General features: G+C 45.1%; 1 protein-coding gene across 1 annotated transcript; it reads left to right on the top strand.

Moving 5' to 3' along the window:
- The first annotated feature begins 21,379 nt into the window (after window positions 1-21,379).
- LOC120040285 (polysialoglycoprotein-like) lies at window positions 21,380-23,082 on the top strand. Its single transcript, XM_038985481.1, has 4 exons — window positions 21,380-21,440; window positions 21,619-21,684; window positions 21,848-21,931; window positions 22,070-23,082. The coding sequence occupies exons 1-4, from the start codon at window positions 21,380-21,382 to the stop codon at window positions 23,080-23,082; spliced, it is 1,224 nt and encodes a 407-aa protein (XP_038841409.1).
- The last annotated feature ends 3,008 nt before the right edge of the window (window positions 23,083-26,090 follow it).

Raw genomic sequence — 26,090 nt, 5'->3', positions numbered from 1 at the left:
GTAGGCCAAACGACCTTTACTCATCATTGGGAAAGGTAGGCCAAACGGTCTTTACTTATCATTGGGAAAGGTAGGCCAAACGGCCTTTACTCATCATTGGGAAAGGTAGGCCAAACGGCCTTTACTCATCATTGGGAAAGGTAGGCCAAACGGTCTTTACTCATCATTGGGAAAGGTAAGCCAAACGGCCTTTACTCATCATTGGGAAAGGTAGGCCAAACGGTCTTTACTCATCATTGGGAAAGGTAGGCCAAACGGTCTTTACTCATCATTGGGAAAGGTAGGCCAAACGGTCTTTACTCATCATTGGGAAAGGTAGGCCAAACGGTCTTTACTTATCATTGGGAAAGGTAGGCCAAACGGTCTTTACTCATCATTGGGAAAGGTAGGCCAAACGGTCTTTACTCATCATTGGGAAAGGTAGGCCAAATGGTCTTTACTCATCATTGGGAAAAGTAGGCCAAATGGTCTTTACTCATCATTGGGAAAAGTAGGCCAAGCGGCCTTTACTTATCATTGGGAAAGGTAGGCCAAACGGACTTTACTCATCATTGGGAAAGGTAGGCCAAACGGTCTTTACTTATCATTGGGAAAGGTAGGCCAAACGGCCTTTACTCATCATTGGGAAAGGTAGGCCAAACGGCCTTTACTCGTCATTGGGAAAGGTAGGCCAAACGGCCTTTACTTATCATTGGGAAAGGTAGGCCAAACGACCTTTACTCATCATTGGGAAAGGTAGGCCAAACGACCTTTACTCATCATTGGGAAAGGTAGGCCAAACGGCCTTTACTCATCATTGGGAAAGGTAGGCCAAACGACCTTTACTCATCATTGGGAAAGGTAGGCCAAACGGCCTTTACTCATCATTGGGAAAGGTAGGCCAAACGGCCTTTACTCATCATTGGGAAAGGTAGGCCAAACGGCCTTTACTCATCATTGGGAAAGGTAGGCCAAACGGCCTTTACTTATCATTGGGAAAGGTAGGCCAAACGACCTTTACTCATCATTGGGAAAGGTAGGCCAAACGACCTTTACTCATCATTGGGAAAGGTAGGCCAAACGGCCTTTACTCATCATTGGGAAAGGTAGGCCAAACGACCTTTACTCATCATTGGGAAAGGTAGGCCAAACGGCCTTTACTCATCATTGGGAAAGGTAGGCCAAACGGCCTTTACTCATCATTGGGAAAGGTAGGCCAAAAGGCCTTTACTTATCATTGGGAAAGGTAGGCCAAGCGGCCTTTACTTATCATTGGGAAAGGTAGGCCAAAAGGCCTTTACTTATCATTGGGAAAGGAAGGCCAAAAGGCCTCTACTCATCATTGGGAAAGGTAGGCCAAACGGTCTTTACTCATCATTGGGAAAGGTAGGCCAAACGGTCTTTACTTATCATTGGGAAAGGTAGGCCAAACGGCCTTTACTCATCATTTGGAAAGGTAGGCCAAACGACCTTTACTCATCATTGGGAAAGGTAGGCCAAATGGTCTTTACTCATCATTGGGAAAAGTAGGCCAAATGGTCTTTACTCATCATTGGGAAAAGTAGGCCAAGCGGCCTTTACTCATCATTGGGAAAGGTAGGCCAAACGGTCTTTACTTATCTTTGGGAAAGGTAGGCCAAACGGCCTTTACTCATCATTGGGAAAGGTAGGCCAAACGGTCTTTACTCATCATTGGGAAAGGTAGGTCAAACGGCCTTTACTCATCATTGGGAAAGGTAGGCCAAATGGTCTTTACTTATCATTGGGAAAGGTAGGCCAAACGGCCTTTACTCATCATTGGGAAAGGTAGGCCAAACGGCCTTTACTCATCATTGGGAAAGGTAGGCCAAACGGTCTTTACTCATCTTTGGGAAAGGTAGGCCAAACGGCCTTTACTTATCATTGGGAAAGGTAGGCCAAACGGCCTTTACTTATCATTGGGAAAGGTAGGCCAAGCGGCCTTTACTTATCATTGGGAAAGGTAGGCCAAACGGTCTTTACTTATCATTGGGAAAGGTAGGCCAAACGGCCTTTACTCATCATTGGGAAAGGTAGACCAAACGACCTTTACTCATCATTGGGAAAGGTAGGCCAAACGGCCTTTACTCATCATTGGGAAAGGTAGGCCAAACGACCTTTACTCATCATTGGGAAAGGTAGGCCAAACGACCTTTAATCATCATTGGGAAAGGTAGGCCAAACGGCCTTTACTTATCATTGGGAAAGGTAGGCCAAACGGCCTTTACTCATCATTGGGAAAGGTAGGCCAAACGGCCTTTACTCATCATTGGGAAAGGTAGGCCAAACGACCTTTACTCATCATTGGGAAAGGTAGGCCAAAGGCCTTACTCATCATTGGGAAAGGTAGGCCAAACGGTCTTTACTCATCATTGGGAAAGGTAGGCCAAACGGTCCTTTACTCATCATTGGGAAAGGTAGGTCCAACGGCCTTTACTCATCATTGGGAAAGGTAGGCCAAACGGTCTTTACTCATCATTGGGAAAGGTAGGCCAAACGGCCTTTACTCATCATTGGGAAAGGTAGGCCAAACGGCCTTTACTCATCATTGGGAAAGGTAGGCCAAACGGTCTTTACTCATCTTTGGGAAAGGTAGGCCAAACGGTCTTTACTCATCATTGGGAAAGTTAGGTCAAACGGCCTTTACTCATCATTGGGAAAGGTAGGCCAAATGGTCTTTACTTATCATTGGGAAAGGTAGGCCAAACGGCCTTTACTCATCATTGGGAAAGGTAGGCCAAACGACCTTTACTCATCATTGGGAAAGGTAGGCCAAACGGCCTTTACTCATCATTGGGAAAGGTAGGCCAAACGACCTTTACTCATCATTGGGAAAGGTAGGCCAAACGGCCTTTAATCATCATTGGGAAAGGTAGGCCAAACGGCCTTTACTCATCATTGGGAAAGGTAGGCCAAACGGCCTTTACTCATCATTGGGAAAGGTAGGCCAAACGGCCTTTACTCATCTTTGGGAAAGGTAGGCCAAACGGCCTTTACTCATCATTGGGAAAGGTAGGCCAAAAGGCCTTTACTTATCATTGGGAAAGGTAAGCCAAGCGGCCTTTACTTATCATTGGGAAAGGTAGGCCAAAAGGCCTTTACTTATCATTGGGAAAGGTAGGCCAAAAGGCCTCTACTCATCATTGGGAAAGGTAGGCCAAACGGCCTTTACTCATCATTGGGAAAGGTAGGCCAAACGGTCTTTACTCATCTTTGGGAAAGGTAGGCCAAACGACCTTTACTTATCATTGGGAAAGGTAGGCCAAACGGCCTTTACTCATCATTGGGAAAGGTAGGCCAAACGGCCTTTACTTATCATTGGGAAAGGTAGGCCAAGCGGCCTTTACTTATCATTGGGAAAGGTAGGCCAAACGACCTTTACTCATCATTGGGAAAGGTAGGCCAAACGGTCTTTACTTATCATTGGGAAAGGTAGGCCAAACGGCCTTTACTCATCATTGGGAAAGGTAGGCCAAACGGCCTTTACTCATCATTGGGAAAGGTAGGCCAAACGACCTTTACTCATCATTGGGAAAGGTAGGCCAAACGGCCTTTACTCATCATTGGGAAAGGTAGGCCAAACGACCTTTACTCATCATTGGGAAAGGTAGGCCAAACGGCCTTTAATCATCATTGGGAAAGGTATGCCAAACGGCCTTTACTTATCATTGGGAAAGGTAGGCCAAACGGCCTTTACTTATCATTGGGAAAGGTAGGCCAAGCGGCCTTTACTTATCATTGGGAAAGGTAGGCCAAAAGGCCTTTACTTATCATTGGGAAAGGTAGGCCAAAAGGCCTCTACTCATCATTGGGAAAGGTAGGCCAAACGGCCTTTACTCATCATTGGGAAAGTTAGGCCAAACGGTCTTTACTTATCATTGGGAAAGGTAGGCCAAACGGTCTTTACTTATCATTGGGAAAGGTAGGCCAAACGGCCTTTACTCATCATTGGGAAAGGTAGGCCAAACGGTCTTTACTCATCATTGGGAAAGGTAGGTCAAACGGCCTTTACTCATCATTGGGAAAGGTAGGCCAAATGGTCTTTACTTATCATTGGGAAAGGTAGGCCAAACGGCCTTTACTCATCATTGGGAAAGGTAGGCCAAACGGCCTTTACTCATCATTGGGAAAGGTAGGCCAAACGGTCTTTACTCATCTTTGGGAAAGGTAGGCCAAACGGCCTTTACTTATCATTGGGAAAGGTAGGCCAAACGGCCTTTACTTATCATTGGGAAAGGTAGGCCAAACGGCCTTTACTTATCATTGGGAAAGGTAGGCCAAACGGCCTTTACTTATCATTGGGAAAGGTAGGCCAAACGGCCTTTACTTATCATTGGGAAAGGTAGGCCAAACGGCCTTTACTTATCATTGGGAAAGGTAGACAAAGCGGCCTTTACTTATCATTGGGAAAGGTAGGCCAAACGACCTTTACTCATCATTGGGAAAGGTAGGCCAAACGGTCTTTACTCATCATTGGGAAAGGTAGGCCAAACGGCCTTTACTCATCATTGGGAAAGGTAGGCCAAACGGCCTTTACTCATCATTGGGAAAGGTAGGCCAAACGGCCTTTACTCATCATTGGGAAAGGTAGGCCAAACGGTCTTTACTCATCATTGGGAAAGGTAGGCCAAACGGTCTTTACTCATCATTGGGAAAGGTAGGCCAAACGGTCTTTACTCATCATTGGGAAAGGTAGGCCAAACGGTCTTTACTTATCATTGGGAAAGGTAGGCCAAACGGTCTTTACTCATCATTTGGAAAGGTAGGCCAAACGACCTTTACTCATCATTGGGAAAGGTAGGCCAAATGGTCTTTACTCATCATTGGGAAAAGTAGGCCAAATGGTCTTTACTCATCATTGGGAAAAGTAGGCCAAGCGGCCTTTACTTATCATTGGGAAAGGTAGGCCAAACGGACTTTACTCATCATTGGGAAAGGTAGGCCAAACGGCCTTTACTCATCATTGGGAAAGGTAGGCCAAACGGCCTTTACTCATCATTGGGAAAGGTAGGCCAAACGGCCTTTACTCATCATTGGGAAAGGTAGGCCAAACGGCCTTTACTCATCATTGGGAAAGGTAGGCCAAGCGGCCTTTACTCATCATTGGGAAAGGTAGGATGTGTTCTGGACACATCCTTTCTGTGCTCCAGCAATTTAAGAACAGATGCCTCCTTCCATCAGCCGTATGCACCTTGTTCAGTATCTGTCACTTTACAGTACTGTAGTTCATGATCTGGTTCTACTTACTTTATGACATTCCTCCTCGTTCTTATAGGCTGGAGCAGGCTTAGTCTCAAAATAAGACCGGTTTAAAATAGTTTTAGCCTGTTAAAGCAGGGTTTCCCAAACCTTTCTTTTTCAAGGTGAAGGGGGAGGTTCGGACAGAGCTAAAGGACGTCCATTTTTTTAGCACTGATCACAGACGTGGTCAAGTGTAAATATGACTTCTTACATGAGCCTGACAGTGCATCTCACGAAAGACTGAACACTATCTCAGGCTAACATAGTTTGGAAAGCAATTGGCTATTGCTTCAAAGAGAAGACAATGAAAAGACTAATCTGTCTTTTAGTTATCAAAATTCTCAACTTAATTGAGCGAACAGTATTTTTGCCATTGGTGAGTGTGCATATTCACTTTCTTTATTCCTGGGTCAGTGCCGCTTTAAAGCATATTGAAAAAGATTCTGCTAATCTCTATAGTCATATAAAGTGTAGTAGAATTGCATGATAAAAAATATTTTAACAAGGGGGGGAAAAAATCCTGTAAAGAGAAACATATCTGACATAGCCTAGCCTAGGCTTAGTCCACCACACGCTGCATTGAACAGACGTTATTTTGCGAACAGTGATTGAGTTATCCTGTTAGGCGGGCTGTCCCGATATCGGTACACCTCTGACAACATCCAGCTCAAGTGCAGGGCGCGAAATTCAAAATCTATTTTTTTTAAATATTTAACTTTCACACATTAACAAGTCCAATACAGCATTTGAAAGATAAACATCTTGTCAATCCAGCCAACATGTCCGATTTTTTAAATGTTTTACAGAGAAAACACCACATATATTTATGTTAGCTCACCACCAAATAAAAAAGAGGACAGACATTTTTCACAGCACAAGTAGGATGAAGTAGCATGCACAAGCCAACCTAACTAACCTAAAACCAACCTAAATAACCTAGAAAAAACTACATCAGATGACAGTCCTATAACATGTTACACAATAAATCTATGTTTTGTTCAAAAAAATTGCATATTTTAGCTATAAATCAGTTTTACATTACTGCTACCATCAAAGCTACAGTCAGAAATCGCACGGGAGTAGCCAGAGAAAATACAGACACCAACGTCAACTACTAATTACACATCAGAAAACATTTCAGAGAAATATATGGTGGATAGCTAATGAAAGACAAAGATCTTGTGAATAAAGCCAATATTTCAGATTTTTAAAATGTTTTACAGCGAAAACACCACATATATTTATGTTAGCTCACCACCAAATACAAAAGACAGACAGACATTTTTCACAGCAACGGTAGCATGCAAGTAGCATGCACAAAGCTAACCAAACTAACCTAGAACCAACCTAAATAACCTAGAAAAAACTCCCTCAGATGACAGTCCTATAACATGTTACACAATAAATCTATGTTTTGTTCGAAGAATTTGCATATTTTAGCTATAAATCAGTTTTACATTACTTTAATTTTGGGAATCCTGTAGAAAGGAGATCGCGTCTCTTCCCTCCACGACCTCCGGGAAACCTTGAAGTCTCAAATTCGAGTGCCTTTGGAAATGTTCATAATAATCAAATTTCTCCTCGAGTTTAGCGATGGAGTCTTCCAACTTCTTGTATTTTTGGTCCACTTCCTCACGGACGTCCAGGATGGCAGCCTGGTGGTCAGCATGGTCTTTTTCTAACTTTGTCACTCGTCCATTTGTGACTTTATGGTCTTCGTGGAGTTTATCGACCAGTACATCAATTTTGCTGAGGGGTTCAGAAAGTGTCTCTTGGATTTATTTTTGTTATACCCTTGTCCATCTCCATTCTGAACCATGCTGGTGCTTCTTCCCGAGCTAGCATCCGCCGAGGCCGATGAAGGGCTGTCAGAGAGGGGCATTTTTCCATGCCTCGTCTGAGGCTTTGACATATTTGGCATATTTTGTTTTGGCGATACAATAAATGTTTTAACTTCCAACGCACTATTAACGAACAGTTTAACAATGTCAAAATGCCTTAAAACTGTTTGAAAGTTCGAGGACACTACGCAGATGCGTCTTGTTAGATCTTCGCCATTGGCGGAAGTCTCTCTCATATCATCATTCTTAACAGTCATCGTCCAACAAGTCTTCTACTGTTGTTCTTCTCCATTTCATGCACAACACATTGGAGGGACACTTCACATATGTAGTGGGTGTACTTTCCATGTTACAGTATTTCCTTTATAACATTTATAATGACTACATAACTAACAACACAACATTAGTGTTCTTTAGATCACCTCTGACCATTCCCCACGTTTTATGTTAGATATATTATTCCAGTAGTTGCTTCTGAACGTGTTAGAATTTCGTCGGGAAAAAGTATTCTTGAAACAAAGCAAAAGGGCGTCAGTTGTTAACCTCCACCAGTTCCCTCCTCCCCCCTCTGCGGGTGAGAGGGGGCGGCAGCGTAGCCTAGTGGTTAGAGCGTTGGACTAGTAACCGAAAGGTTGCAAGATCGAATCCCCGAGCTGACAAGGTACAAATCTGTCGTTCTGCCCCTGAACAAGGCAGTTAACCTACTGTTCCTAGGCCGTCAATGAAACGAAGAATTTGTTCTTAACTGACTTGCCTAGTTAAATAAAGGTTAAAAAAAGAAGGGATCTTGTTGAAGTCATTCATTGCAAACCTGATCTGACCTATTTGGATCCTCACAGGACAGTCTGTAATCCCGACATATTTCAAGCTGACTACCATTGTCCGTGTTCCCAAGAACTCCAAGGTAACCTGTCTGTAGCACTCACATCTGTGCTTTGAAAGTCTGGTCATGACCACATCAACACAATCATCCCAGACACCCTGTACCCACTCCAATTTGCATATCTCCCCAACAGATCCACAGATGAAGCAATCTCAATTAAGAGGGGAAATAACTATGTGAGAATGCTGTTCATAGACTACAGCCCAGCGTTCAACACCATAGTCCGCTCCAAGCTCGGGACCTTGGGACTGAAGACCTCCTTCTGCAACTGGATGCTGGACTTTCTGACGGGCCGGCCCCAGGTGGTGAGGATAGGCAAGAACACCTCTGCCACACTGACCTTCAACACGGGAGGCCCTCAGGGATGCGTGCTTAGTCCCCTCTTGTACTCCCTGTTCACCCATGACTGTGTGGCCACACACGACTCCAACACCATCATCAAGTTTGCTGACGACACAAAGGCGATGAGAGGTCAGAGACTTGGCATTGTGGTGCGAGGACAACCTCTCCCTCAATGTCAGTAAGACCAAGGAGCTGATCGTGGACTATAGGAGCAAGAGGGGAGAGCACGTTCCCATCCATATCAACAGGGCTGTTAAAGGGTCTTGCTCTGACCCTACCCACAATCACTAGACTGTATACAAACCATATGCACACACACACACTACATTCACACTCCCACACAAAACCCACACACACACAAACCGACACAACCCAAACACACATGCGTACACATTACACACTCTCACAAACAAACACACACCTTGACACTCATTTGCTGCTGCTGCTCTGTTCTTTATTTTGCTCTTATTATTATCTATCCTGATGCCTAGTCACTTTACCCTGCCTTGTACATATCTACCTCAAATACCTCGTACCCCTGCACACTGATCTGGAACTGGAACTCCTTGTATATAGCTTTATTCTTGGGTATTTTATTACACTGTTACAATATATACAGTACCAGTCAAAAGTTTGGACACACCTACTCATTCCAGGGTTTCTTTATTTTATTTTTTACAATTTTCTACATTGTAGAACATCAAAAGTATGAAATACCACATAAGGAATCCTGTAGTAACCAAAAAAATCTAAATATATTTTATATTTGAGATTCTTCAAAGTAGCCACCCTTTGCCTTGATGACAGCTTTGCACACTCTTGGCATTCTCTCAATCAGCTTCATGAGGTACTCACCTGGAATGCATTTCAATTAACAGGTGTGCCTTGTTCAAAGTTAATTTGTGGAATTTATTTCCTTAGTGCGTTTGAGCCAATCACTTGTTTTGTGACAAGGTAGGGGTGGTATACAGAAGATAGCCCTATTTGGTAAAATACCAAGTCCATATTATGGCAAGAACAGCTCAAATAAGCAAAGAGAAACGAAAGTCTAATATTATTTTAAGACATGAAGTTCAGTCAATCAGGAAAATTTCAAAAACTTTGAAAGTTTCTTCAAGTGCAGTCACAAAATCCATCAAGCGCTAGACCCAGAGTTACCTCTGCTCTAAAGTTCAAGTAACAGACACATCTCAACATCAACTGTTCAGAGGAGACAGCGTGAATTAGGCCTTCATGGTCAAATTTCTGCAAAGAAACCACTACTAAAGTACACCAATAAGAAGAAGAGACTTGCTTGGGCCAAGAAACACGAGCAATGGACATTAGACCGCTGGAAATCTGTCCTTTTGGAAAAGCAATCCAGATGAAGCTGGTCGAGAGAATGCCGAGTGTGTGCAAAGCTGTCAACAAGGTAAAGGGTGGCTAAATATAAATAAAATATATATTGATATGTTTAACACTTTTTTTGGGTACTACATGATTCCATATGTGTTATTTCATAGTTTTGAGTTCTTCACTATTATTTTACAATGTAGAAAATAGTCAAAATAAAGAAAAACCTTTGAATGAGTAGGTGTGTCCAAACTTTTGATCGGTACTGTATGTATACATATATTCTATAGTTTTGTACTCTGCATCGTTGGGGTGGTCTCGTAAGCAAGCATTTCACAGTGAAGAGTTGATTTGAGAGGGAAAGACAAAGCGCGAGGGAGTCCAAATGTATTCTGACCTAGTCTTTAGTATGAAACCATTTTTATTGAGACGAGTACAAAACATTAAAGGAACACTTGTCTCCATGTCTCGTCCGTACCTGGTAGGAGTACTCGGGTGGGGGTCCCGCAAAGTTCATCCCAATGGCTGAGGGAGGACGGTCATTCTTTTCCAGAGAATCTACCAATTTTCCTTCCTGAGGAAATTGCAAGAAATTTCCGAGCTTCCCATTCAAACCGAAAGTGCTATTTAGAAGCATATGTTTTATTTAACCAGGTAAGTTGACTGAGAACACATTCTCATTTACAGCAATGACCTGGGGAATAGTTACAGGGGAGAGGGGAGTGAATGAGCCAATAGTAAGCTTGGGATGATTAGATGACCGTGATGGTATGAGGGCCAGATCGGGAATTTAGCCAGGACACCAGGGTTAACACCCCTACTCTAACAATAAGTGCCATGGGATCTTTAGTGACCACAGAGAGTCAGGACACATGTTTAACGTCCCACCCGAAAGACAGCACCTGTCCCCAATCACTGCCCTGGGATATTATTTTAGACCAGAGGAAAGAGTGACTCCTACTGGCCCTCCAACACCACTTCCAGCAGCAACTGGTCTCCAATCTAGGGACTGACCATTACCAACCCTGCTTAGCTTCAGAAGCAAGCCAGCTGTGGGATGCAGGGTGTTAAGCAGCAAATAAAATCCAACATGATTATACCACTCTACATGGAGAAATACACTAATGGGTTCTTGTATTTGTTGCATATTAACCAACTCAAAGCCACCACACTATTTCATTAATGTAGCCTAGTTTTAACAGGTCTATGAGCCACTGTTGGCCGACGGGTCAAATGAGGTTATTACAGTAGCCTACCCTTCACTGAAAGATGCATTTCGGTCCTTTCCTCTCCCCTTGCACCTGGCTATCAAGGGAATTTGGGAAGGTTGTGGCTGTTTAAACTTCGGTTATTGTGATGATTTTGTCAGAGGAAACAAATCTGAATCTCCTATAATGTAACAGTTACGCTGTAGCGGAGATTCAGCCCACTGGATAGCGCCGCAGTTGATCAATTGCACGTGAATCTAAACCCGCAGTTTATCATGTGCCATTCTAAGGTAGGCTATATTTACATCAAATCTTCTCAATCCTACCTATTGCATCTGTTCTCCAGCAATAAAGTAAATGATCAAGTTAATATTCATTTAGTCACAGCATCAACTAAACGTGAGCCTACACAAACGTGGACTACAGAATCAAATTAAATAAACTTGTCAAGACCCTGCCATTCTTCTCCGTTATTACTTCTATTCAAGACAAAATACCCCCAGTTCTCGCATTATTTTACAGACTTGGTCAGAAAGGGTAACTGATTCTCGAGACCCAGACAAACAAATGTAGAATAACATTCAATACACAAACTTAGGCTACATAAAATAACCTGGAAGGCCTACCCTGTAGCAAACAAAATAATTTGCATAGGCCATAACGGTTTAACTTGCTTCAAAACACGCTGAATTTATTTATTTATTTCACCTTTATTTAACCAGGTAGGCTAGTTGAGAACAAGTTCTCATTTACAACTGCGACCTGGCCAAGAGAAAGCATAGCAGTGTGAACAGACAACAACACAGAGTTACACATGGAGTAAACAATAAACAAGTCAATAACACAGTAGGGGGAAAAAATGAGTCTATATACATTGTGTGCAAAAGGCATGAGGAGGTAGGCAATAAATAGGCCATAGGAGCGAATAATTACAATTTAGCAGATTAACACTGGAGTGATAAATCATCAGATGATCATGTGCAAGTAGAGATACTGGTGTGCAAAAGAGCAGAAAAGTAAATAAATAAAAACAGTAAGGGGATGAGGTAGGTAAATTGGGTGGGCTGTTTACAGATGGACTATGTACAGCTGCAGCGATCGGTTAGCTGCTCAGATAGCAGATGTTTAAAGTTGGTGAGGGAAATAAAAGTCTCCAGTTTCAGCGATTTTTGCAATTCGTTCCAGTCACAGGCAGCAGAGAACTGGAAGGAAAGGCGGCCAAATGAGGTGTTGGCTTTTGGGATGATCAGTGAGTGCGTGCTACGGGTGGGTGTTGTTATCGTGACCAGTGAACTGAGATAAGGCGGAGCTTTACCTAGCATGGACTTATAGATGACCTGGAGCCAGCGGGTCTGGCGACGAATATGTAGCGAGGGCCAGCCGACTAAAGCATACAGGTCGCAGTGGTGGGTGGTATAAGGTGTTTTAGTAACAAAACGGATGGCACTATAATAAACTGTATCTAGTTTGCTGAGTAGAGTATTGGAAGCTATTTTGTAGATGACATTGCCGAAGTCGAGGATCGGTAGGATAGTCAGTTTTACTAGGGTAAGTTTGGCGGCGTGAGTGAAGGAGGCTTTGTTGCGAAATAGAAAGCCGATTCTTGATTTGATTTTGGATTGGAGATGTTTAATATGAGTCTGGAAGGAGAGTTTACAGTCTAGCCAGACACCTAGGTATTTATAGATGTCCACATATTCTAGGTCTGAACCGTCCAGGGTGGTGATGCTAGTCGGGCGGGCGGGTGCAGGCAGCGAACGGTTGAAAAGCATGCATTTGGTTTTACTAGCATTTAAGAGCAGTTGGAGGCCACGGAAGGTGTGGTGTATGGCATTGAAGCTCGTTTGGAGGTTAGATAGCACAGTGTCCAAGGAAGGGCCAGAAGTATACAGAATGGTGTCATCTGCGTAGAGGTGGATCAGGGAATCGCCCGCAGCAAGAGCAACATCATTGATATATACAGAGAAAAGAGTCAGCCTGAGAATTGAACCCTGTGGTACCCCCAAAGAGACTGCCAGAGGACCAGACAACATGCCCTCCGATTTGACACACTGAGCTCTGTCTGCAAAGTAGTTGGTGAACCAGGCAAGGCAGTCATCAGAAAAACCGAGGCTACCGAGTCTGCCGATAAGAATATGGTGATTGACAGTCGAAAGCCTTGGCCAGGTCGATGAAGACGGCTGCACAGTACTGTCTTTTATCGATGGCGGTTATATCGTTTAGTACCTTGAGCGTGGCTGAGGTGCACCCGTGACCGGCTCGGAAACCAGATTGCACAGTGGAGAAGGTACGGTGGAATTCGAGATGGTCAGTGATCTGTTAATTGACTTGGCTTTCGAAGACCTTAGATAGGCAGGGCAGGATGGATATAGGTCTGTAACAGTTTGGGTCCAGGGTGTCTCCCCCTTTGAAGAGGGGGATGACCGCGGCAGCTTTCCAATCCTTGGGGATCTCAGACGATATGAAAGAGATGTGAAACAGGCTGGTAATAGGGGTTGCGACAATGGCGGCGGATAGTTTCAGAAATAGAGGGTCTAGATTGTCAAGCCCAGCTGATTTGTATGGGTCCAGGTTTTGCAGCTCTTTCAGAACATTTGCTATCTGGATTTGGTTGGCATAAATGAGTAAAGCAGTGCCACAGAAATGTTTGAATTACAGCAGATACCTACCGGTAGCTCAAACGTTGGAGCCAATTTTGTTGCTGTATTAACTGCATTTAAAGGTTGCGTGTACGTGCTTTTTGAATTCATGGTGACTAAGTGCGGTTTGCTACGACGCACACCCTGAGCGTTCATCATGCGGCTAGAGAAGGCCTGTATGAACAGACTTCCTCAAGCTTCTCATAGAAATTTACCGGTTCCTTCCAATGGTTTATCCCATGTAAATCGGAGTGGGTGGGAAATCCTGGGCAAACTGTTCCTGCCCTCAAACCCTAGGTTAGCGGCGCTACAAGCAACTCTGGGAGAGCCTGGACCTGATAGCAACCTGCCAGCTAAGACAGGTGAGCTTATTTAAACCTGAAAGTTTGGATTGGCACTGGGATATGAAGACACTGCCAAAACGATGGGCTAATGATACGAGAGCTGGTTTTACATGTAAGCATTCACTAATAGGAAACCAAGTCAGTTACGAGAGAAGACACCCAGCAGAGTCATTTAAATGCAAGTTGACAACCGTGATATTAGTTAGCACTGACACCATTAACCCCAATTCTAGCAGCCTCATATGTACCAACCCTAAACACTCAGTTCCAAAACCATCAAGTTTAAATGAACTAGAACCCATTCCACATCATGTGATGCTACTAGCATAATTTGACCAAATGTAGCTTAAGGCAAATGGTGATTTAAGCACAGGGGTCAAAGTAAACATATTGCTGATGCCAAAGCATGGTTATAATGCAAAATAAATGTTGCCATAACCACAGTTACTCATGTCAGGTCATAGACCTCAACTCCAAGTAGGAACCGTCAAAACAATACTGAGGACACAAGTATTACAGTTAACGTTTAATTGAGCCAAAACAAGAAAATGCAGTTACACACACAACCTGGACTAGAATACCCATGAACTCTTGCATGGACCCCGAGCACCATGTCCCACATCAGATATCCATGTTTGTGGTCAACGGGGGCTGAGATGCAGAAGTCAACAGTTGCTCAATGGCATGGTCAGACTGGCCGGTCGCAGCTTCAGAGGTAGCGTCGTCAGACGGGCCAGTGGCAGCTTCAGAGGTAGCGTCGTCAGACGGGCCAGTGGCAGCTTCAGAGGTAGCGTCGTCAGACGGGCCAGTGGCAGCTTCAGAGGTAGCGTCGTCAGACGGGCCAGTGGCAGCTTCAGAGGTAGCGTCGTCAGACGGGCCAGTGGCAGCTTCAGAGGTAGCGTCGTCAGACGGGCCAGTGGCAGCTTCAGAGGTAGCGTCGTCAGACGGGCCAGTGGCAGCTTCAGAGGTAGCGTCGTCAGACGGGCCAGTGGCAGCTTAAGAGGTAGCGTCGTCAGACGGGCCAGTGGCAGCTTCAGAGGTAGCGTCGTCAGACGGGCCAGTGGCAGCTTCAGAGGTAGCGTCGTCAGACGGGCCAGTGGCAGCTTCAGAGGTAGCGTCGTCAGACGGGCCAGTGGCAGCTTCAGAGGTAGCGTCGTCAGACGGGCCAGTGGCAGCTTCAGAGGTAGCGTCGTCAGACGGGCCAGTGGCAGCTTCAGAGGTAGCGTCGTCAGACGGGCCAGTGGCAGCTTCAGAGGTAGCGTCGTCAGAGGACAGGGCATCATTTGCCGGAGAGCTACCATGGTTTGGAGAAGCTTGGGATTCTACTTCATTAGTCTCAAAATACTCTAGAGAGAAAACAAAAAGGAACAGTTGGGTATTCTACAGCAACACAGCTGTTCTACACGGTCTAGGCCAAATTGCCATTCGAATGTTGAGCAACATGAACCCAACACAGATTTAAAAGTATATGTTTCAGGCCGTACCTTCTCTGTCTTGTTTAGCGTCAGACCCTATGGATCGGAGCAAGGCCAGGGCATGCACAATGGAGACGTCATTTGATGACAGCTCTGAAAAACGTAGGTTAAGGTACACAAGCAAAATGACCAAATCAAAGGGTTTGACAACATTATTTAGACAACTGAGTTACTCTATGGTGTTGAATGAGTGTCAAACACAGCAGCACCATAGACACAGTACAAAGCTAGAAGGGTTGTGGAAAGAAACACTTACCTCCAAGTCTCCTCTGCAGAGAGACTTGCTCTTGCTTCTGGGACTTTCCAACAGGGTAACAAGAAACTGAGGAGAAAGTGTTGACAGAAGTTGAGTTGACACAAAATAGGTACATATATTAATAATAGCAGACGACCAATGCGGAACAAACAGACAGTCAAATTTTAATCTCCAACTGATAAAGTTGAGATTATTTCCCAACCAAATCCCTTCAATCCAAATAAAACATTAGTGAACCAACCTTTCACAACCCCCACAGTCACCACAAAGAGCAGCAATTCTCTCACACCTCCCATGATCATGAAAATAGTCTGTGTTATCAACAGGTAATGTCTTCACATGGCCTGTATGAGGCTTATATAGGCCACTAATGACCTTTTACCTGACAAACATGACTTAACGATCAATTAACATGCTTGATTGAGGTGTTACAGTCAGATAGAAATAGACCATGTAGAACGTATGTTGGGCAGGCAATCTTTTCTACTCCATATATTGCATTTATATCTGTAATGTTTAACCCTAATGGTCTCAGCTCAGCAGTAGAAAGAAGTAGGCCTAATTATTTTAGGTGTAATCTTCAAAGATATTAGGGGGAAATAAACACTGTACCCAAATCCACTTTTTACAATGCTCCTGGGAAATGGGTAGGCCTCCACCATATAGTCCTTCACAGTTTTACAGCTGTGTTATATTCCTTTATTTACATAGATCACATACATAAATATATATGTTAGCTGTAGGTAGCTTTGGGATAAAATTCCCATATTGTATTGTTACTAACATAAATCATAATATATGATATTTTCCTCATTTGCTCTGTAGGAGGTTCGTCATATGAAGGACATTCAAGTGGATGTGACCCCTAACCTGCAATAGGGGCTCAGTGGGGTGACAGACATCCTGTAACGGATCTCCAAGCTAGTGTCTGAGGACCTGGAGGAGGCTGTGTCTACAGCTGTGGTTCAGGACAAGCATGGTAACCTACCCTAACCTCACTGTATGAAGGATTTCATTGTTATGGATAGTCATCTCCAATCTGTTCAAATGTCACTGTTGTTATTCACACTTGTCTTCCTATTTCTACATAATCTGTCATGGTTCCCCACCTTAACAGGGCATAAAACCAACCTCTCTTTATTGCTCTCTTTATTGCTAATACAACCAAATACAACAGCGTTCGAGTATCTTAATGCTTTTCTTCTAACCCTGAATGGCAACTTTTTATCCTAGTACACAAGCATGTCATTTTATCCATCCACACCCACTCTACTGCCGCATGTCCACTGCGGCTGAGACTTTCACCCACTCGTTACAGGTATTAGCAGGTAACCAACCCCACCCGGGTCTTACCCCCTAAGACTACGACCGGTCATAATTACAATGGGACTACTGAATAAGCTCAGGCTTTCTAGGTCCGTACCCTATAATTGGTTCAGCGTACGACTCTCATCTCCCCAAGATGTCAGAATTAGTGATAACAGGTGTAGGAACTGTGCCTACCTTGTTTCTGTTTCACTGATTCAGAATCTCTAGTTCGACTGCAAATCGTGGTGAACCCTGCTCGCAGTGCCAACTGTTAGGTTCTAATTCTCAGAGTAAAAACTCGACGGACACTATGAAAGCTTAAACCAAGTTTATTCTTCCCAGAGGGTCAAGACAGCTGCATTAGACAAAAAACATATTCACACAAGCACTGATATTTAATCCTTTCTCCTATGCTGAGTCTACTCCTACACCTCTGAACAGCCAATGCATCTCTGTTGCTAGACAGAACCTTTGTGATATCTGTTCTTCCTCACTTCATCTGACCTGACCGCTACCCCAAAGTGCTCACTCCTCCCCAACTCAAGGCTGTCATGTTGATTGGTACCAGACTGTGTCTGGTAGATTTTTCAACCAGAAATTTGCACAGTGTAGCTCTAACTCCAAAAAGTTTTGGGACACTGTAAAGTCCATGGAGAACAAGAGCACCTCCTCCCAGCTGCCCACTGCATTGAGGCTAGGTAACACGGTCACCAATGATAAATCCATGATAATCGAACATTTCAATAAGCATTTCTCTACGGCTGGCCATGTTTTCTTCCTGGCTACCCCAACTCCGGCCAACAGCTCCGCACACCCTGCAGCTACTTGCCCGAGCCTCCCCAGCTTCTCCTTCACCCAAATCCAGGTAGCAGATGTTCTGAAAGAGCTGCAAAAACTGGACCCGTACAAATCAGCTGGGCTAGACAATCTGGACCCTCTCTTTCTAAAATTATCCGCCGCCATTGTTGCAACCCCTATTACCAGTCTGTTCAACCTCTCTTTCGTATCGTCCGAGATCCCTAAAGATTGGAAAGCTGCCGCGGTCATCCCCCTCTTCAAAGGGGGTGACACTCTAGACCCAAACTGTTATAGACCTATATCCATCCTGCCCTGCCTTTCTAAAGTCTTCGAAAGCCAAGTTAATAAACAGATCACTGACCATTTCGAATCCCACCGTACCTTCTCCGCTGTGCAATCCAGTTTCCGAGCTGGTCATGGGTGCACCTCAGCCACGCTCAAGGTACTAAACGATATCATAACCGCCATCGATAAAAGACAGTACTGTGCAGCCGTCTTCATCGACCTGGCCAAGGCTTTCGACTCTGTCAATCACCGTATTCTTATCGGCAGACTCAACAGCCTTGGTTTCTCAAATGACTGTCTCGCCTGGTTCACCAACTACTTCGCAGACAGAGTTCAGTGTGTCAAATTGGAAGGCCTGTTGTCCGGACCTCTGGCAGTCTCTATGGGGGTACCACAGGGTTCAATTCTCAAGCCGACTCTTTTCTCTGTATACATCAATGATGTCGCTCTTGCTGCTGGTGAGTCTCTGATCCACCTCTACGCAGACGACACTATTCTGTATACTTCTGGCCCTTCTTTTGACACTGTGTTAACAACCCTCCAGGCGAGCTTCAATGCCATACAACTCTACTTCCGTGGTCTCCAACTGCTCTTAAATACAAGTAAAACTAAATGCATGCTCTTCAACCGATCGCTGCCTGCACCTGCCCGCCTGTCCAACATCACTACTCTGGACGGCTCTGACTTAGAATATGTGGACAACTACAAATACCTAGGTGTCTGGTTAGACTGTAAACTCTCCTTCCAGACTCACATCAAACATCTCCAATCCAAAGTTAAATCTAGAATTGGCTTCCTATTCCGCAAGAAAGCATCCTTCACTCATGCTGCCAAACATACCCTTGTAAAACTGACCATCCTACCAATCCTCGACTTCAGTGATGTCATTTACAAAATAGCCTCCAAAACCCTACTCAATAAATTGGATGCAGTCTATCACAGTGCCATCCGTTTTGTCACCAAAGCCCCATATACTACCCACCACTGCGACCTGTACACTCTCGTTGGCTGGCCCTCGCTTCATACTCGTCGCCAAACCCACTGGCTCCAGGTCATCTACAAGACCCTGCTAGGTAAAGTCCCCCCTTATCTCAGCTCGCTGGTCACCATAGCAGCACCCACCTGTAGCACGCGCTCCAGCAGGTATATCTCTCTGGTCACCCCCAAAACCAATTCTTCCTTTGGCCGCCTCTCCTTCCAGTTCTCTGCTGCCAATGACTGGAACGAACTACAAAAATCTCTGAAACTGGAAACACTTATCTCCCTCACTAGCTTTAAGCACCAGCTGTCAGAGCAGCTCATAGATTACTGCACCTGTACATAGCCCATCTATAATTTAGCCCAAACAACTACCTCTTTACCTACTGTATTTATTTATTTATTTTGCTCCTTTGCACCCCATTATTTCTATCTCTACTTTGCACTTTCTTCCACTGCAAACCAACCATTCCAGTGTTTTTTTTACTTGCTATATTGTATTTACTTCGCCACCATGGCCTTTTTTATATTTTTATTTATTTATATATATATTTTGTTTGCCTTCACCTCCCTTATCTCACCTCACTTGCTCACATTGTATATAGACTTATTTTTCACTGTATTATTGACTGTATGTTTGTTTTACTCCATGTGTAACTATGTGTTGTTGTATGTGTCGAACTGCTTTGCTTTATCTTGGCCAGGTCGCAATTGTAAATGAGAACGTGTTCTCAATTTGCCTACCTGGTTAAATAAAGGTGAAATAAAATAAATAAATAAAATATACAATGATACGATGTCTATCTAAGTATATGGTTACGGAGAATAGTCCCATATGAGATGGTTAGGTCACGTCATCCCCTTTCGTGTTGTCGTCGTGGCAACAGGTCGGGAACAGCTCCTGAGTGAAGGCGAGGCATGCAGCCGTGTCTGCCCGTCTCGGTAGTTCGTCAGTTTTCCAGCCTCGTAGTCCAGCAGCATTCTAATGCGGGAGTGTTGACAGTGGCCAGCCACCGCTTCCAGGTGTAACAGTATAACTTTAGTCCGTCCCCTCGCCCCGACCCGGGCGCGAACCAGGGACCCTCTGCACACATCAACAACAGTCACCCACGAAGCATCGTTACCCATCGCTCCACAAAAGCCTCGGCCCTTGCAGAGCAAGGGGAACCACTACTTCAACGTTTCAGAGCAAGTGACGTCACCGACTGAAAGGCTGCTAGCGCGCACCACCGCTACCTAGCTAGCCATTTCACATCGGTTACACAGGCACCCATTGTGCCAGGTGCTCAGCTGGCGCTCATCCAGCGGGAGGCTCTAGGGAAGATCGTTCATTCCCACCATACACCGTTTCCCCTTTTCCTTCCTGGGGATGCCCTCGTACGTTCTCCTGGGAGAGGAGCAGGTGATCGTTGGCCGTGCAAGGGTCAAAGGTCAGGGTGCAGCGGTCTGAGGAGGAGGGCGAAGGGAACATGTGAGAAGACAATTAGGTGTACATAATATCTATGATAGTTTTATGTTAAAGTAAGGAACAACCACATACATTCGCTGAGGTCCTGCTTCCCAGCTAGGTTACATGGAGCAGCTGGACTGGGGATCACAGCCAGGATGGTGCACTTATCCTGGGCTGAACCTACTGAAGTGGGTTGGGGGAGGGGAAGAGAAGAGAAGAGAAGGGAGATTGGTGGAGAGACACAGAGACATATTTTAAAAGATTGGAGGTTACTATCCCTAACAATAAAATCCTTCATACATTGAGGTTAGGATACCATGCTTGTCCTGCCCCACAGCTGTAGACACAGCCTCCTACAGGTCCTCAGACAATAGCTGGAGATCCCTTACAGGATGTCTGTCACCCCACTGAGCCCCTCCTACAGTTTAGGGGTCACACCCACTTGAATGTCCTTCATATGACGAACCTCCTACAGAGCAAATGAGGAAAATATGATATATTATGACTTATGTTAGTAACAATACAATATGGGAATTTTATCCCAAAGCTACCTACAGCTAACATATATATTTATGTATGTGATCTATGTAAATAAAGGAATATAACACAGCTGTAAAACTGTGAGGACTATATGGTGGAGGCCTACCCATTTCCCAGGAGCATTGTAAAAAGTGGATTTGGGTACAGTGTTTATTTCCCCCTAATATCTTTGAAGATTACACCTAAAATAATTAGATCTACTTCTTTTTACTGCTGATCTGAGACCATTAGGGTTAAACATTACAGATATAAATGCAATATATGGAGTAGAAAAGATTGCCTGCCCACCAAAGAATCAACATACGTTCTACATGGTCTATTTCTATCAGAATGTAACACCTCAATCAAGCATGTTAATTGATCGTTAAGTCATGTTTGTCAGGTAAAAGGTCATTAGTGGCCTATATAAGCCTCATACAGGCCATGTGAAGACATTACCTGTTGATAACACAGACTATTTTCATGATCATGGGAGGTGTGAGAGAATTGCTGCTCTTTGTGTTGACTGTGGGGGTTGTCAAAGGTTGGTTCACTAATTTGGGTTGAATGGATTTGTTTGGGAAATATGCCTAACTTTATAAGTTGGAGATTCAAATTTGACTTTCTGTTTCTTCTGCATTGGTCATCTTGTATTCTTCACCACTAATAATATATGTAGCTATTTTGTGTCAACTCAACTTCTGTCAACACTTTCTCCTCAGTTTCTTGTTACCCTGTTGGAAAGTCCCAGAAGCAAGATCAAGTCTCTCTGCAGAGGAGACTTGGAGGTAAGTGTTTCTTTCCACAACCCTTCTAGCTTTGTACTGTGTCTATGGTGCTGCTGTGTTTGACACTCATTCAACACCATAGAGTAACTCAGTTGTCTAAATAATGTTGTCAAACCCTTTGATTTGGTCATTTTGCTTGTGTACCTTAACCTACGTTTTTCAGAGCTGTCATCAAATGACGTCTCCATTGTGCATGCCCTGGCCTTGCTCCGATCCATAGGGTCTGACGCTAAACAAGACAGAGAAGGTACGGCCTGAAACATATACTTTTAAATCTGTTTTAGGTTCATGTTGCTCAACATTCGAATGGCAATTTGGCCTAGACTGTGTAGAACAGCTGTGTTGCTGTAGAATACCCAACTGTTCCTTTTTGTTTCCTCTCTAGAGTATTTTGAGACTAATGAAGTAGAATCCCAAGCTTCTCCAAACCATGGTAGCTCTCCGGCAAATGATGCCCTGTCCTCTGACGACGCTACCTCTGAAGCTGCCACTGGCCCGTCTGACGACGCTACCTCTGAAGCTGCCACTGGCCCGTCTGACGACGCTACCTCTGAAGCTGCCACTGGCCCGTCTGACGACGCTACCTCTGAAGCTGCCACTGGCCCGTCTGACGACGCTACCTCTGAAGCTGCCACTGGCCCGTCTGACGACGCTACCTCTGAAGCTGCCACTGGCCCGTCTGACGACGCTACCTCTGAAGCTGCCACTGGCCCGTCTGACGACGCTACCTCTGAAGCTGCCACTGGCCCGTCTGACGACGCTACCTCTGAAGCTGCCACTGGCCCGTCTGACGACGCTGCCACTGGCCCGTCTGACGACGCTACCTCTGAAGCTGCCACTGGCCCGTCTGACGACGCTACCTCTGAAGCTGCCACTGGCCCGTCTGACGACGCTACCTCTGAAGCTGCCACTGGCCCGTCTGACGACGCTACCTCTGAAGCTGCCACTGGCCCGTCTGACGACGCTACCTCTGAAGCTGCCACTGGCCCGTCTGACGACGCTACCTCTGAAGCTGCCACTGGCCCGTCTGACGACGCTACCTCTGAAGCTGCCACTGGCCCGTCTGACGACGCTACCTCTGAAGCTGCCACTGGCCCGTCTGACGACGCTACCTCTGAAGCTGCCACTGGCCCGTCTGACGACGCTGCCACTGGCCCGTCTGACGACGCTACCTCTGAAGCTGCCACTGGCCCGTCTGACGACGCTGCCACTGGCCCGTCTGACGACGCTGCCACTGGCCCGTCTGACGACGCTGCCACTGGCCCGTCTGACGACGCTGCCACTGGCCCGTCTGACGACGCTACCTCGGCAGCTGCTACCGGCCAGTCTGACCATGCCATTGAGGAACTGTTCACTTCTGCATCTGAGCCCCCTTTGACCACAATCATGGATATCTGATGTGGGACATGGTGCTCGGAGTCCATGCAAGAGTTCATGGGTATTCTAGTCCAGGTTGTGTGTGTAACTGCATTTTCATGTTTTGGCTCAATTAAACGCTAACTGTAATACTTGTGTCCTCAGTATTGTTTTGACGGTTCCTACTTGGAGTTGAGGTCTATGACCTGACATGAGTAACTGTGGTGATGGCAACATTTACATTTCCATTTCCAATCAGCAGACGCAAACACTCCGAATGACCGTTGGTAGCTAGAGGAAGATAAACAAAGAGGATATAGGAACGTGAGATTGACATTCAATAGCTAGAGCAGGTTAAATGGCGAAGATATAAGAATGTGATATGATTGACCGTTGGTAGCTAGAGGAGGATAAACGGAGAGGATATGAGCTGGATGACTATAACCTTCACATGAACAGACATATTTGTAGAACAATGGTGTTGGTAGATGACATCCTCATGATAACACAGCAGATAAATAATTCTGGGCCTGAGGCCATCGACGCCTGTCACCTGCTAGCTGTGTACCTGGCTCTGGATAGAAGTCTCCCCTGTGCCCTGATCTAGGATCAGCTTACCCTCCCTAGATCATCAATCATTAGTGGAGAACATGACAAATGTTCTTAGATCAGTGTCTAGTGGGCATTTTCACTATACCATGTAACATCCCTAGAGTGGATATTGTCGTCCTAGCAACATGACCAAACAAATGGTTATCTTGGTCAGGAAAACGTTTTAATTACAGAATCTATGTGATATCCTATGTGTACCTGCAGCGTGGATGTGGGTCCTCTTCATGGACCCCCTCTTCAGAAGTCTTTAACCAGGATGGAGGCTCCCTGGTTGATGAGGACGTCAACACACTCCACATGGCCTTTAAAGGCAGACAGGTCCAGAGGGTGCGCCCCTGGCTGTCCCTCACGTCTAGATCCAGCAGAGACTGAACCAGGACCTCCATAGCATGGTGGTGGCCGTGGTATGCCTGAATAGAAACACAAACACAGTCTCAAGCAAAGTCCAGTGGTACACCTGAATAGATACACTCTTAATATAATCAATGTTCTATAGGAGACCAGTGGTACGCCTGAACATAATTTTTTTTCACCTTTATTTAACAAGTTCTCATTTGCAACTGCGACCTGGCCAAGATAAAGCATAGCAATTTGACACATACAACAACACAGAGTTACACATGGAATAAACAAAACATACAGTCAATAATACAGTAAAAAAGAAAGAAAAAAAGTCTATATACAGTGAGTGCAAATTAGGTAAGATAAGGGAGTTAAGGAAATAGGCCATGGTGGCGAAGTAATTACAATATAGCAATTAAACACTGGAATGGTAGATGTGCAGAAGATGAATGTGCAAGTAGAGATACTGGGGTGCAAAGGAGCAAGATAAATAAATAAATACAGTATGGGAATGAGGTAGATAGATGGGCTGTTTACAGATGGGCTATGTACAGGTGCAGTGATCTGTGAGCTGCTCTGACAGCTGGTGCTTAAAGCTAGTGAGGGAGATATGAGTCTCCAGCTTCAGTGATTTTTGCAGTTCGTTCCAGTCATTGGCAGCAGAGAACTGGAAGGAAAGGCGACCAAAGTAGGAATTGGCTTTGCGGGTGACCAGTGAGATATACCTGCGCATGCTACGAGTGGGTGCTGCTATGGTGACCAGTGAACTGAGATAAGGCGGGGCTTTACCTAGCAGAGACTTGTAGATAACCTGTAGCCAGTGGGTTTGGCGACGAGTATGAAGCGAGGGCCAACCAACGAGAGCATACAGGTCGCAGTGGTGGGTAGTGTATGGGGCTTTATTGACAAAACGGATGGCACTGTGATAGACTGCATCCAATTTGTTGAGTAGAGTGTTGGAGGCTATTTTATAGATGACATCGCCGAAGTCGAGGATTGGTAGGATAGTCAGTTTTACAAGGGTACGTTTGGCAGCATGAGTAAAGGATGCTTTGTTGCGATATAGGAAGCCGATTCTAGATTTAATTTTGGATTGGAGATGCTTAATGTGAGTCTGGATGGAGAGTTTACAGTCTAACCAGACACCTAGGTATTTGTAGTTGTCCACGTATTCTAAGTCAGAGCCGTCCAGAGTAGTGATGCTGGACAGGCGGGCAGGTGCGGGCAGTGATCGATTGAATAGCATGCATTTAGTTTTACTTTCATTTAAGAGCAGTTGGGGGCCACGGAAGGAGAGTTGTATGGCATTGAAGCTCGTCTTGAGGTTAGTTAACACAATGTCCAAAGAGGAGCCAGAAGTATACAGAATGTTGTCGTCTGCGTAGAGGTGTATCAGAGAATCACCAGCAGCAAGAGCGACATCATTGACGTATACAGAGAAGAGAGTCGGCTCGAGAATTGAACCCTGTGGCACCCCCATAGAGACTGCCAGAGGTCCGGACAACAGGCCCTCCGATTTGACACACTGAACTCTATCAGAGAAGTAGTTGGTAAACCAGGCGAGGCAATCATTTGAGAAACCAAGGCTGTCGAGTCTGCCAATAAGAATGTGGTGATTGACAGAGTTGAAAGCCTTGGCTAGGTCGATGAATACGGCTGCACAGTAATGTCTCTTATCGATGGCGGTTATGATGTCGTGGCAGAGGTGCACTGAGGTGCACCCATGACCAGCTCTGAAACTAGATTGCATAGCGGAGAAGGTACGGTGGGATTCGAAATGGTCGGTAATCTGTTTGTTAACTTGGCTTTCAAAGACCTTAGAAAGACAGGGTAGGATAGATATAGGTCTGTAGCAGTTTGGGTCTAGAGTGTCACCCCCTTTGAAGAGGGGGATGACCGCGGCAGCTTTCCAATCTTTGGGAATCTCAGACGATACGAAAGAGAGGTTGAACAGGCTAGTAATAGGGGTTGCAACAATTTCGGCACATCATTTTAGAAAGAGAGGATCCAGATTGTCTAGCCCGGCTGATTTGTAGGGGTCCAGATTTTGCAGCTCTTTCAGAACATCAGCTATCTGGATTTGGGTGAAGGAGAAA

This window comes from Salvelinus namaycush, unplaced genomic scaffold, assembly GCF_016432855.1.
Source record: "Salvelinus namaycush isolate Seneca unplaced genomic scaffold, SaNama_1.0 Scaffold34, whole genome shotgun sequence".
NCBI lineage: Eukaryota > Metazoa > Chordata > Actinopteri > Salmoniformes > Salmonidae > Salvelinus > Salvelinus namaycush.
This window is presented reverse-complemented; position numbering and strand designations above follow the sequence as displayed.

What these genes read in the sequence shown, in the direction of transcription:
- LOC120040285 (XM_038985481.1), top strand. Translation starts at nt 21,380, where the DNA reads ATGATCATGGGAGGTGTGAGAGAATTGCTGCTCTTTGTGTTGACTGTG. An exon ending in GACTGTGGGGGTTGTCAAAG is followed by an intron (nt 21,441 to 21,618) that starts GTTGGTTCACTA and finishes CTTTCTCCTCAG; the next exon opens with TTTCTTGTTACCCTGTTGGA. An exon ending in CGCTAAACAAGACAGAGAAG is followed by an intron (nt 21,932 to 22,069) that starts GTACGGCCTGAA and finishes TTTCCTCTCTAG; the next exon opens with AGTATTTTGAGACTAATGAA.